Source organism: Sinohyriopsis cumingii, chromosome 2 (genome assembly GCF_028554795.1).
Source record: "Sinohyriopsis cumingii isolate HCF-2022 chromosome 2, ASM2855479v2, whole genome shotgun sequence".
Lineage (NCBI taxonomy): Eukaryota > Metazoa > Mollusca > Bivalvia > Unionida > Unionidae > Sinohyriopsis > Sinohyriopsis cumingii.
Window position 1 is genome coordinate 40,854,554 of NC_142962.1, and position 15,448 is coordinate 40,870,001.

The window sequence follows — 15,448 nt, forward strand, 5'->3', positions numbered from 1 at the left end:
TAATGAGGACCATTTCTAAGATGTTGATGTGTAAAGGATGTTCCCCTGGCTACCACATGTTGGTGATGGTAGTGAAGGTTGGCAACAGGTGGACACACCAACCATGCATACTGGCATCAGTACCTAATTGGGACTTCTTCAGTTGGATTCCCATGGTCAGCCAACTTGTGTTGCACCACCGATGCAGGAATGATCAATTTTCAGGAGAAATCCATTTGATCAAGGGAACCTGAAAAGGGGTACCATTGCATTCACAATGTCTGCTTAAAAACAACAGCCAAGTGGGATCAAGTCTGCTGCTACATTGAATAAACTGCCAAGGAGTTGCAAAAGCTCTCTTGCTGAAATCCAATTCCTGTTGGAAACAGACTCAATGAACTTGGCAATATTCTGATCACATGAACATGAGGATGCTGTATCAGATTTCAGTTGGTCAAAACTTCCATGTCCAAATGGACAAAGTTCTGGGATGGACAGAGATCTGACTATTCCCAGTTCATTAGAAAGCATGGTTTGATCTAAAAGACAGAGATCATTCCTACCTTGGGGTAGAATAGAACTTACCATATATTTATGGAGGATATCATCCAGGCATGCTGCCATCGTTACAGGTGATGTTGATCAGAATAGGGTGATGACACAGTCCATAATCTTGGTAAACACTGAGGCCATAGGGATAACTTTTTATAAACTGTGTCACAGTAAGCGAAATGGAGAAAATATTCATGACACAGGATGGATAGGGATGTAAAAATGTCCATCGGTCAGATTGAGACTGATGGCATAATGGAAAAGCAGATTGAACTCACTGTCTCCATCTCTGAATTGGTTGAAACAACTCCAGTCTAAACTTGCTGTTTGTTTCTGAAAAAGAAACAACCTTGAATAAAATCCTGTGGACTGTGGTCTTTGCACAAACTCCATTGCCTGTTTTTTATGAGCAACTGTATCTTCTATTGTAGAAAAGCATCCTTCCCTTGATCTTGACAGTTCATCGATAAAGAGGGGAAAGGAGGAGAGAGGAGGGGATTGTTCATGAATGAAACCCAAAGCCTCCCAAATGACCTGGATAGCTCCTCCTCCCTGCCAAAATTTTTCCGAAGGAAAAAGGAGATCCAGTGAGCTCAAAATTCGGTTTCTTACAGCCTCTGTACCATTGCTTCCTAAGGATCAATATTGGCGCAAATGTGACTGAGAAGATCCCCTGTCCAGAGGCCACTTAACATCCCTTCACACTGGCAGGGGCTGAGTGGTTGCAAATGCTCATGTGGTTGGAGTGGTGAGGTGGAGGGGTAGTTCCTGAGCTGCCTGGATCCAAACTTCCTCTGTTCTTCCTCCACAGCAATAGTAACCCAAGTAGGGATGTCTGGAGAGGGAGAGTATGACAAGGTTTGAGAGATGTGGATTGCAGATTTAAAACACAGCATATCAGGAGCAAATTGGCTGAACTCATTAAAGTATTGGCCATGGTATGGTGAGCAGCACCAGTCAATGACCCAACAATCCTGGCGATAAGCATGGCAATTGCCAGGTGTTTCTGTTAAGTCTGAAAGGTGCCAAAGAGGCCAAATCCAACAATGAAGAAGTTGCAATGACATCTCAAATTAGCTCTGATGGGCATGGAGCCTCATAAAACAGATGAACAGACTTATGAATAGCTTCTACAGTTTTGCCAAGTGCCAGAAGATCAGTACTGAAGGTGTCTGTCACCTTAAGCCTATCTGATTGGTGAAGGAACCAGAAGGATGGCATCTCTTCCTCCTGTCAAGATCTACTGATTCTTTAGAGTAGTGGTAGGAGGTGGAGGGCATCCCAAAGTAGCCAACACCCTTATAGCGATCACCAGTACTGGCCAATCCAAGGGCCTGGCTGGACAGAGATTTCTCACTTAAATATCTGTCAAATAAAGTGCATGTCACCAATGGTACCATTAGATGGACAGATCTGTCACTAAGATCCACATAAATCATAGTTGGCTGGACTGATTAAATGGAAAGGTCCCCAAGTTGGAACAATCAGATGGCCAGTGATGGCTGGAAGGCTTGGTGACAATGCAGTTTTATTATGCATTATATCCAATGGATCCAGTACATACCCCATGGATCCTGACTTATAGGCCTGGCAACCATGCTTGGACATGATGGGGTACTTATGCCAGCTAACTTATAATGACCTTGCAGAGGTCAACAATAGCATGGTGAGACGTGGTCTTAAAAGGACAAACTCCCTAAGGCTGACAAAATCACTCAAATTTTGCAGAAATTGTAAAAAAGAATGAATATGACCTGTAACAGAATGATTAATCTACATAATAAATTCTATGAGTCAATTAGAACACAAAAATGGCTCGGATTGTCGGAGGATAAACTGTATGATGTTATCCAGTACAGCAGCAAGGCTAAAACTGGAGATACCTAGCAGTGTCGAGGGGAGGTAATGAGCAAGAGTTATTGCCCTTTACCTATTTAACTATATTTTTTTCTTCTTCTTCATCTTTGTAGGGCTAGATTTGCAAGGTAGCAGGCTAATATTCCAAACGTAATGTATTTGGGGAATCTATTCAAAGGAGGAATTTAAGTATCTTATAAACAAATATTGTACTTTTAATGAATTCATAATCAGACTTACATTCATCTCAAGAAGGTTGCCAAGGGTGAAGGATTTATCCTTTCCTATTGGCTTCCCAATGAGTCGTTCGATCTGCTCCCAGTGTCGTTGGCGTAGAGATGGGTTGCTAAGGCTTGTGATGACTGGCATACCCTGCTTGAATCCCATCACCATCTCCTTCAGACGTGGAACTACCTCATTGCTAGGCAAGCCTGATACAAGAAATGACATAATGTTGGATTTTTCATATAATCTGGCTGGCTCTAGCTGGGTTAAGGCATGTGATTTTGTGACATATTACATTTGCATTATCATCACAAAAATGTCAAATCAAAACTGTTGTATTAAATCAAAAGTTGTTTTATATATGCTATTGTGGAGCCAAGTTCTGCATTCTCAATAAAACTTGAGGTCAAGCTCGAACTAAAAAATATTTTAAAATGATGAAAACAGAACAATAACATTCAAATGCCACAATCCATCAACTACCTATACCACAAACAAGAACAATTGCTTATATAATGATTTCTCATTTTAATTCATTTATCCACAACCATCTTTATCCCATATTTGCTTGAGAAATGAGATCTGACTATACGCATGTCTTGCTACCTTCTAATTCAAGCAAGACAACAAGAATAGTTCAAAATTCAGGTGTAGTAGAAAGACAAGGAAACCTTTCTCCAGCATATAGACAGTCTGTGTAAATCTATTGACATTCTTCTGTAACATCTCGACATTCAGAGCTTCAAATGAAGTGGCTGTCCACTCCTCTATCAGTTTGGACCACTCCACCTGGGACTGCCACAAGAGACGGCGTAATGTAAGATCACGCTCTATCTCCGACAGATCAGCTTGAATCTCCTTGGCACTCCTGTCATCCCGCTTGTCAACTGCCATGTATTGGTATTCCCTACAAAATAAAATAGGTTCAAACATTCAGCATATCTGGTCAAAGTTCTACATCCAATGGCTTTATTTTTGTGACTTTAATGACCAATACTTGTAATACTAATATATATATAAATGTATACAATTACTATGAGCATGAATACATTTTGGGGGAATTTACTTGCCTTTCTAAATTCAGGACACTGTATGATCACCAAACTTGATTGATTTATAGTATTAACTATTCTTTGCAAGCCTTGAAGTTCACTGATTACTGAACATGAAAAACACCACCACTTATTTTTTATTTTATTTTCATAACATATTTAATCCAGAAATTTTCTATTTTCTAAAACCATAACATGCTGGATTCAAGAAAAATAATAACTAGAACTCATTTTCAGTTAGATTTTACTCAGAAACTTCTCTTACACTGCCATAACATTTTGCTATGATACCAAATCTAATTAAAATATATATCTGTCTTACACACAAGCAAGACATAGAAATAACTTGGAGTCATAACCAGGAAGTACGGTTTTTTTACGTTTAAAAACAAAAACTTTCTAGTGCTTTCCTAGAATTTGCTTTTATTGGCATTAAACTGCATTTCATATGTTAGTTATTTTCTTGTTTTTCTTAGACCTTACTTAAATCTTATTCTGTCAAAAATAGAAATTAAGTTAATCTTACTCTCCAATCAGATTTTTCTTGGAACTAGAAAGGGAACTTCCAAATCTCTCCTGGTAAGTTCCATAGCTCCGAGCCTTAGCTGACAATTCCTGAACCTCCTCTTGAAGAATTCGGATTGTCTCCAAGGCAGACACTGCCATGGAGTCCAGGTGTAGCAACTCTGGATCTCTAACACGACCCTTCAGTTCCAATAGTTTTGTGACAATACTGTAAATCAAGCTATCAAGGTCATGGCTGAACTTTCGGATGTTCTCATCTTTTTTGGCTTCACAGTAGAGAATGGTAGACTAGAAAAATAAGAATTCCAAAGGTATAATGATTCTCATTTCAAATATATTTAACATAAATGTTTGCACTGTGGTGAATTGTTGGGTGACATTGCTACTTTTTCTAAATCAAGACTTGTTGAATAAATAGCATGCTTTTTTTTATTAAGAAATTGTAAAGAATAATTTTATTCATAATTCTTTATTGTAAAGATACTTTTAGCTCTGTTATATTGTAACAAACATATATAGAATGAAAATTAGTAAGCTATAAAAGGTTACAGTCCTTTTTAGTTCCATGCTAAATCTTCAGAAAAGTTCACAAAAATTGTCTTCTTTCCAAATGTTATTCCCAAGGGGAAAAAGAGGCTGTTAAAATGAATCAGAGATACAGAAATACTAAAATAATATCCATTAAATACAAAATGGCAGATCAGAAAATACCCCTAAGTTTACTGTAAATGACTGTTCAATGTAAACAATACTGAAGCAAGTGCTACAATGCACTGAGTAATTATAAAGGTCTCTGTCATGAATGACAAATTTCATGTGTAAGAATATTTGACTTTAGCAATTATTAAAACATTAAATCATTTTTAAGCATTTCAGGAAAAAGCAAACATCTTTTTTATGGCCTACATTTTTAAAGATCAAAGAGAAATAAATTTTATAAAATCCATACATCCAAACACAGAATGCAAATAAAGTTGCTAATTACAACCAAATTTCATGGTCTGTGCTTACCCAAAATATTTTTTCATTCAACTATAGTTTTAACATATTGGTCATGTGGAGAGGGAAGAAACTGTTATTAAAATTAAAATAAAGTAACTAAATCAAAGGAATAAATGAAAAAGAGCCCAAAAATATGTGCATTTTCCTTACCTTTAGATGCTGGAAGCCAGGTCCAAGAGTCTGGAACAGGGCCAGTTCTTCAGGGTGAATTGAAATGGTGTAATCCTTGGCAATGGTGAAGAGCTTGTTGACAATAATAAACTCCTTGTCAAGGGCTGGCATCTCTGCTGACATCTTGGACAGGAAGGCCAGGTGCTCCACAAACTGCTCCACTGAAGCTGGGTAAAGATCCAGCTTTCTGGAGGCACCCTAAAAAGAAATAAAAATTCAAATGTATTTGCATAATTAATGTTAGCGTTGTGCAAACAATAGCTTACCCCAAATAGTGATTACTCTTGTACAACTTTCAATGTTTCTTGGTACAAATCAATTACTCTTGTACTGCTTTCAGTGATACTTAGTACCAATACATTTTTATTTTACTACTTTCAATGTTATTTAGTACAAATCAATTACTCTTGTACTAATTTCAATGTTCCTTTGTACAAATCAAGTTTTCTTTTACTACTTTCAATGTTACTTAGTATAAATCAGTTTTTCTTTTATTACTTTTGTAAAAGGGGATAACAAAGTAATAAAGTCATCAATGTGTCAGAAAAATGCACTGCTATTGCCAACTGCAATGTTCATATCTCTGGTGGGGAACTGGGGTTGGTTTGAGAGAGAGGCAATGACTTTTGTATTACATAATCTGATAATAGCAAGCATGTCTTCATTTCTCTTGTTCCATTAAATACCTTGATAATAGTAAGCAAGTCCTCAGTTCTCTTGTGGGAGTAGGGTTAAGAGAGGCAATGACAGTTGAAAGTTGTATTACATACCCTGATAATAGCAAGGAGGCCCTTATTTCTGTTGTTGTATTACCTACCTTGATAATAGTGAGCAAGTCCTCATTTCTTTTGTTTGCAATCACTGGCAAAATCTTGTTGACTTCCTTGACTATGTTCTCTGGGTATGGGAGGCATGAATCTTGGAAATTCCTGCTCTGCACCTGAATCATCGCTATGCGGCGCATAAGTGTCATTTTTTTCATCTGATGAATCTGTGACACAGTTAAGAAATATGAATAAAATTAAATGGATTTTTTACAATAAACCCTCCCACAATGGTCAAAACAATCAAAAATCAACTCCTATCCAGCCAAATTCTATGTATTTTCCTATTATAATTTTTCTTATATTCTCTATGTTCTTGATCAGCATCCTCTCTACCTATCTTAAACTGCCAATACAAATGGTTGGATATTTGTTTTATCAGTACATTACCAAAATCCTGGCTGTATAATAGTAGCATGTAAGTCTCAAAAAGTGGCACACAATTCAAAGAAAAAGGCAAAAAAAGGTAAAATCTTTATTAAAAAACTGTCAATTTTTATATATTAAACAAACTCTTTAAAGACTAAGCACAATAATCTGAGGATAAAATTATAACATATTTTGACTGGTGGAATAAGTACATTATTAACAGGGTAAATTCTGCATAACCAGTTGGAGGCATATATGACTCTCATCCAATTGCAAACATTACAGACCAGGATCTGTTGTCGACTAACACACCAGTGGATGTGTCTATGCTGTTTGTTCCATGCAGACCCAGATTTGCCAATGCATTATACTACACCAGATCTGGGTTTATGCTGTCTGCATTTGGATGCAATTATACATAAATAAAGGTATAGGATTTGATTTAAGTTTTGTACATGTAATTGAAATTTCTAAGTAATAGCAATAGTTACAGGCTAATTACTACAAACTCAAGAAACAGAAAAGAGTGAAAAGTAAACAAATTTAGTAAAATTCAACAAATAATTAATTTCCTTAGAATACAAAGTTAAAAGTTACAAACAACTTACAGTATTGTGAGGTAATCCAAAATAGGTCTAAAAGGTCTATCACAAGTCCAAAAGTATTGAGTGTTCCAAATGAATTCCAGTGGTTTTCTGAATGAATTTCAATCTTGAATGTGCAGCTTATAAACAGTCTTAAATGTGCTGATGTGCTAATAATCTTAATGCATCACAATGATATACTCCAAAATGTCCTTGAAAGAATTCACAATAATTCCAAAACTGTGATTTAGTTCTAACGTCAATGAGCACATTGTAATTCCAATTTAAATAAAAAAATTCCTCTCAAATTAAATCTAAACATAACTGAAGTTAATAACAGATTAATAATTCTGATGTAGACAACCCCAACACAAAAACCTAAGACACAATATAAGGACCAGGATGAGGGCCAAAAGTTCATTTCCAGAACATTCTAAGTTGTTAACAAGACCAGGTCTTCTATTAACATTTTAGCGAAAAACATGACAACTATCAGCTAGGCCAGGAATTTCGAAGAGGAAAACCAATGTCCTGACTTAGATCCAAGTAAACATGTTTATCTACAAGTGATAATCATAGACAAACATTAGCTATGTAATATATTGTCTACAAAATGGCCCTTTCAATCTACACTCATGGACACAAAAGAAGTTAAATACACCAAACAGATATACATAACAGTTGTGAGATTGTCACCATTTCAGCTTAGGGCAAACCAGATGCTGTTAGAAGACTTTGGGTCAAAACTGAATGTACCGGTATATACGACAATCCATTCAGGAGAATCAGTGACAAGATTTTTAGTATGTTCATTGCAGCAGCTATTATTTGAGTTATACCGGCACTTTCATTCAGAACCAACTGATTATCAAAACTAGTCTTCTGGTGAATGGGGGCCCCGAGTGGCCGAGTGGTCTAAAGCGCTCTCCGTTACGGATCACTGCCATCTCACCTCTGTCTGCATAGGTTCGAGTCTCAGATTTGGCCAATGTGGGTATGTGAGAAAGCTTGCCAGTAGCTTCTCGAGGGTCGGTGGTTCTTTCCGGGGTATTCTCGGGTTCTTCCTCCACCATTAATACTGGCCGCCATGTATAGCCTATCGTGTGCTGAAAAATGGCATTAATCCCTACAACAACTTCTGGTGAATACCCCATGTTGACATGACTTTCAATTTAGAAGGAGTAGCAAACAAGATTTTCAAGATAGCTGCCATGGTGGTCATAGTTGATTCCACATGGCCATAATTTGTGTACGAACTAGACATCATAAAAAGTCTTCTGGGGATAACCTAATGTTGATATAACTTTCCATCTAAGAGGAGTAGCAATAAGATTTTCAAGATTGCCATTGTGGTAGCCATGCTGGATATCAGATCAGCACAAATTTTGCTTATGTCCAACTAGACACCATAAGATATATGGTGAAAACCCAGTGTTGATGTGACTTTCAATTCAGAAGTAGTAGCAATAACACAATTTTAAGATGTCTGCTATGGTGGCCATACTGGATATCAGACTGGTACCATTTTCATTTAGGATCAATAAGACATTTTAAGAAGGAAGACTTTTGGTGAAAACCCCATTCTGATATGACCATCCATTCAGGTGGAATAGGAAAAATAAGATTTTTTCAAGCTCAAGAATGTGATGGCTATATTGGATGTCTGAATGGAACCCTTTTCACTTAGAATCAAATAGACATCATAAGAAGTTATCTGTTGAAAACCCTACACTGATCCGACTTTCTGTCCAGGAGATGCAATAGCAAGATTTTCAAGAGAGCTGACATGGTGGCAGTGGATATCAGACTGACATCAATTTCATTGGGACCAACTAAAAGTTTTGAAACAAAAACCCCATGTTGATATAAATATCCATTCATTAAGAGTAGCTATAACTAAGTTTTAAAGAGGCTGATGCAGTGGCCATATTAGATACAAGATCAGCAATATCTTCATTGATCTCAACCAGACATCATATGAAGTCTTCTAGTGAAAACTCAATGTAATTAAGACTTTCCATTCAGAAGGAGTAACAATCACAAGATTTTAAAGAATACTGCTGTGGCAGCCATACTGGATGTCAAATGGCCACCATGCTCATTTAGGACCAACAAGGCAATGAGATGAATGTGTGTGCAAAGTTTCATGGCAATCCTCCAGATAGTTTTGGTAGTTTGACATGTCTGTACATTGTTAATGTTTAACTTTTTGCTGAATTCCTACCACCCTACCAACTAGAAAATCCTCCCTATTTTAAATAGAAAAGAAATTTTCCTTCCTAAATTTTCAGTTCTTGAACAGACCCTGAATAATTATTATGAAGCAAATGGCTTAATTCTGATCACTGTAATGTGTCTATTAACAAAGAATTACTATGAAACAACCTTTTTTTGTGTGCAATACTAATTTTCATGACCTTCCTGTTGTTACAAACCACAAAGATAAAGACCTGAGGACCAATGAGCCATCATTAAGGACAACTGGACCTCCTTCCCCACCCACAAATATGAGGACAGATGAAAATGCCATTCTTTTGCCAAACCATGGACATTTATTTCCCAGGAAACATATTAAAGTATTACTGTCATGACAAATAAATTTTACTTATATAGTGGTCCCCCTCTTATAAGGACCTTCTAAAGAGAGGCCACCACTTTAATAAGCCCATACTGCCTGACACCAAATAGTATATTGTATTCAATGTAATCATACATGCCTTAATAAACAAACACTCCACTTTGGTCAAACTTTTAATAACAATATCCATTATCAGGTCATGTCTCGATAACTGCTCCCCTTATTTAAAGGAAAACAGCTTGTGTAGCTCCCCTACATCTCTGATCAGAACACAGTTGTTGACACAATCATTTAGGTGCACATAGCAGCTATTAGGATGAGTACAGCAGGGTATATTTTAAAACTTAAATTTAAGGGGAAAGAACACTCCACCCCCTCCAAGTGAAAACAAAGAGGGTGTTTTCTAATTACAGGAGGGATTTAATGACAACATTAAATGTAGGACTTTAGTGTGATTTTTTTTATAAATTAACATGAATCCGGCAATTGCACACTGTCAAATAGATCCTGATATGGTGTTTTGACCAGTCTATTCAACTCATATGAGGCCACCATTTTGTACTGCAGCAATTGTGGCCTTATAAAAGGGGAACCAATGTAGAACTTGCTCTGTCCGAATTTATGCAGGATAAAAGGATTCAACAAGAGTAAATTTAGAATGCCATCAATGGCAGTTTTCATTAGTATTCACCTCAGTTCATTACATAGTTCTGTACATTTTCATAGCACAAAGGTGCTTTTTGTTTCCACAGCTATTAAGTTGGGACAAGCTTTAAGGTAAGGAATTGAACTGTTGAGTAATTAGGTAATCAAATGAATGCAGATAAAAAGTAAGCTACGTTTCTATAGTGGTGATAGCAACTCACCATTTCTGAATGCGTGGCCAAAACATGGCTGAAGTCATCAGTGGTCCAGGGCCTCCTAGCCATGGAGGTTGCCACATTCAGCAGACAGCATCTGTCTACCATTATACAAAACTGGTCAAAGTTCTGAAAAAAGACATTTAACTTTTTTAATTTACGCTATGTTAATTGTACAAGTATCTTCTAACAAACATAAACTCTTCATGGCTTAGACTTGTCTGGACTCATAACACATGCATAGTCATTATGGCTCAGATATGTATGGTCTTATAACACATTATATACTAATGATGGCTCAGATTGGTATGGACTCAAAACACATATATACCCATTATGGACTCAAAACATTTACTCATTATGGCTCAGACTGGAATGGACTCATATTTACTCATTATGGCTTACATTGGTATGGACTCATAACACATAAATACTCATTATAGCTCAGATTTGTATGGTCTTATACCACAATATATACTAATGATGGCTCAGACTGGTATGGTTTTATAACATATATATATATATATATATATATATATATATATATATATATATATATATATATATATATATATACACACACTTGACTCATCCTGGTATGGTCTTATAACAAATTATATACTCTTTTAACATACTGGTATGGTCTTAAAACAAATAATATACTCTTGATGGCTCAGACTGGTACAGTTTTATAATACATCACTGTTGCATTGAAAATACGAAAACTGGAATAAATGATGCCAAGGTTTTGTATGTAAAATATTACTATATGTAGGTCACATCCTAAACAGGACAGCACTCTCCTAAACCAGGTTATGCAGACCATTGGTATAGTAGAAAGATATAACTAATATTTGAGGTGAAAAAAATAACATATACTTATTTGTTTTTGATATTTGTATTAATAACTATGTAACTATTTTTAGAAGCTTGTGTTTTAGTCACAGTTGCATGTGTTCAAGCAAGCCACTATTTCATGAGCCTTGCATATTACATAATTTTTAAGTTTACTCTATAAGGGTATAATTATAGCCTGGTTGCTACAAAACATAAAGCAGATGATTACTTTATTGGGGTATATTTATAGCCTGTTTGCTAGAAAACATAAAAGAAAATGATTACTTTATAGGGGTATAATTTGATTACTAAAAAACATAAAGCAGATGATTACTTTATTGGGGTATAATTATAGCCTGATTACTAAAAAACATAAATCAAATGATTACTATAAAATGTAATGCAACTGCTCCGGTGGCCTAGTGGCTAGAGTGTCTGCCTCAGAAGCAGAAGGTCATGGGTTCGAACCCCAACTGAGTCATACCAAAGACTTACAAAAATGGTACTAACAGCTGCCTCGCTAGGCGCTCAGCATTAAGAGGTTAGTGTTAGGACTGGTTGGCCTGGTGTCAGGATAATGCGACTGGGTGGGACATCATGCTACATGTCTGTGGCATGATGCACCAGTGCTAAACATCACTATAAACTACCACACTGCAGACACCATAGTGATATGACTGAAAAATTGTTAAAGCTATGTTAAAAATCCTAATTACACACACACACACACATAGACTGGTATAGTCTTGTAGCACATTATATACTCCTGATCGCTTAGACTGGTATGGTATTTTCACACATTATATACTCTTGATGGTTCAGATTGATATAGACTTTAAGATGGAGGAAACAAGAGCTGTGAGAGGAAACTGCCCACCCTGGATGGATGACGTGTGCATGTGATGCAAAAAGCAATGACTGAACCCATGACCATACCACCCAGTTCTCATGGCCCTGAAGCATAAAGCTGGTTTACATTACTGTCAAGACAATCTCTACCTATCCAATACCAATGTAGAGATCCTGACATATGTAATCTAACAAAATTTGCATGTTGCTGTGCATTTTAATTTGCACTTCATTTGCATTTGAAATTCATTTGGATTAGATTTAATTTGTATTCTGACTACACTTAATTCACATTTGCTTTCAGCTGTAACCTCATCATTGATCATTTATGATCACACAAATGTATTCTGATTTTGCAATATTGCTTTCATTCATTAGTTCATTTCAATTTCATTTATTTAAAATGAAATATAAATGCACTTACAGGGTCAGGTTGTCTGTTTCAAGGAGTTTTAAAGGGAGAGAACTACTGCTTTAATATATATTGTCTTCTTAAAGTGTGCCATAATAAATTAGCAAATGCATAAAATGCAAATGACAGCATTTATTTTATGATAAATGTAAATATTACATACTGAATACTATAAATGTAAATATTACATACTGAATACTATAAATGCAAATATTACATACTGAATACTATAAATGTAAATATTACATACTGAATTCTATAAATGTAAATATTACATACTGAATTCTATAAATGTAAATATTACATACTGAATACTATAAATGTAAATATTACATACTGAATTCTATAAATGTAAATATTACATACTGAATACTATAAATGTAAATATTACATACTGAATTCTATAAATGTAAATATTACATACTGAATACTATAAATGTAAATATTACATACTGAATTCTATAAATGTAAATATTACATACTGAATTCTATAAATGTAAATATTACATACTGAATACTATAAATGTAAATATTACATACTGAATTCTATAAATGTAAATATTACATACTGAATTCTATAAATGTAAATATTACATACTGAATACTATAAATGTAAATATTACATACTGAATTCTATAAATGTAAATATTGCATACTGAATACTATAAATGTAAATATTACATACTGAATTCTATAAATGTAAATATTACATACTGAATTATATAAATGTAAACATTACATACTGAATGCTATAAATGTAGAAATAAAGTTGTTGAGTATTTGTCCACAAACATTTGTTTTTTGTTCCAATAAATACATAGATAAAGATACAGCTATTAAAAATCATTGTATCACATTAATGACAGTTGTTGATATCTGCCTCAACAAAAACAATGCAACAGCTTATAAGGGATGTATTGAATAAAGAATCTGATCCAATATTATCATTTGAAAGGGCTTTTTGACCATGGAATTTCAGCCCCAGCTAGAGAATAATATATTTTCAAATCCATTCATGTAATTGTGTTTCTTTATCTTTAACATTAATCTTTCTGCATTTTGCATTTGTGCTTATGTTTTCTTCAAATTGTAGTTTATCATTTTATTTGTGTTCATTCCACATTTCAATTGTATACATTCTACATTCTGTTTGCATTCATACTTCATTCACTCTATATTCCATTGTCATTTCACTGGTAAAATTAGCCTTTTCAGGATCCCTAAATTCACATTCCAGCATTATATTTGCACTGATTCTGCATGATCTTTGCACTGATACTGCATTATGTTTGCACTGATACTGCATTGTTTGCACTGATAGTGCATTATGTTTGCATTCATACTGCATTATGTTTGCATTCATACTGCATTATGTTTGCATTGATACTGCATTATGTTTGCATTCATACTGCATTATGTTTGCATTCATACTGCATTATGTTTGCACTGATTCTGCATGGTCTTTGCATTGATACTGCATTGTTTGCATTGATACTGCATTATGTTTGCATTGATACTGCATTATGTTTGCACTGATTCTGCATTATGTTTGCATTGATTCTGCATTATGTTTGCATTGATACTGCATTATGTTTGCATTGATTCTGCATTATGTTTGCATTGATTCTGCATTATGTTTGCATTGATACTGCATTATGTTTGCATTGATTCTCCATTATGTTTGCACTGATTATGCATTATGTTTGCACTGATTCTGCATTATATTTGCATTGATTCTCCATTGTTTCCATTGATTTTTATATGCTCTTCATTTCAATTTTATCTAAATTTCCTACTTTGCCTTAGAATTTCAATCTGACAAATGAATTAACCTGCAAAAAATACAGAATCATTGATATGACAAAAGTAAAGCCTTTGGAATTTAATGCTAATGAAAATTTCTTGCCCAGGATAAAAGTTATTTTGTTTTCATTTTGAAACTCATATTTTATAATTATAATTTAAATGAATTCATAAATTCAAGTCTAAAATTGTTATTGTTGTTGGTGTTGGTTATTCTTGCTACTGTTACTTCTCATCAACAGTAACTGTGACAGCGGTGAAAGTCCCATTATAAAGACACATCCAGCCATAAATGTTAACTCAATTTTCTGACTTATTCATTCCTTCAGTTCTGATCAGATATTCAATAGTGAAAAGAACCAAATTTTTTATTTTTTATTTTTGTAAAAACAACCAGAACAGCAATGATAACAACAACAACAACAATAACAATAATAATAATAATAATGATAATAAACAAAGCCAAATTTGATGACAAACCCATCCCAAGCTCCTAACAAATTATGAAAGATTATTTAATTGCAAAACTTTAACTTCTGTTGATAATCCAGTTTGGTGATTTACTGCACAGCAACACAAGGTTATTTAGTGTTGAGTCAATTTGAGTAAATTACCTTGCCCAATGATACTCAACAGTAGTTGCCACATTATGATCCAAATGGTAGGATCTGAACCAATGCCCTTTCAGTCACATGTCTCGCATGCTAACTGCTGAGTTACTACGGTTACTTTCTCCACTAGTCACTTCTCATGAAATGTGGGTGAATGCATCAGGACTATTCACCATCACCAATCCCACAGGGCACATCAGGACTATTCACCATCACCAATCCCACAGAGCACATTAGGACTATTCACCATCACCAATCCCACAGGGCACAGCAGAACTATTCACCATCACCAAGACCACAGGGTACATCAGGACTATTCACTGTCACCAAGACCACAGGGCACATCAGGACTATTCAC

General features: G+C 35.0%; 1 protein-coding gene across 1 annotated transcript in view; it reads right to left on the reverse strand.

The window, feature by feature from the left end:
• The window catches only part of LOC149804702 (dynein axonemal heavy chain 6-like), a 393,112-nt gene that overhangs the window by 300,664 nt on the left and 77,000 nt on the right, over positions 1–15,448 (reverse strand). Inside the window, exons 19-24 of the mRNA XM_089933221.1 lie at positions 10,585–10,707; positions 6,181–6,354; positions 5,343–5,561; positions 4,192–4,478; positions 3,285–3,520; positions 2,629–2,819 (exon numbers count right to left, since the gene is read on the reverse strand). Of these exons, the coding sequence (XP_089789347.1) occupies positions 2,629–2,819; positions 3,285–3,520; positions 4,192–4,478; positions 5,343–5,561; positions 6,181–6,354; positions 10,585–10,707 (1,230 nt within the window). The remainder of the gene's footprint in view (positions 1–2,628; positions 2,820–3,284; positions 3,521–4,191; positions 4,479–5,342; positions 5,562–6,180; positions 6,355–10,584; positions 10,708–15,448) is intronic.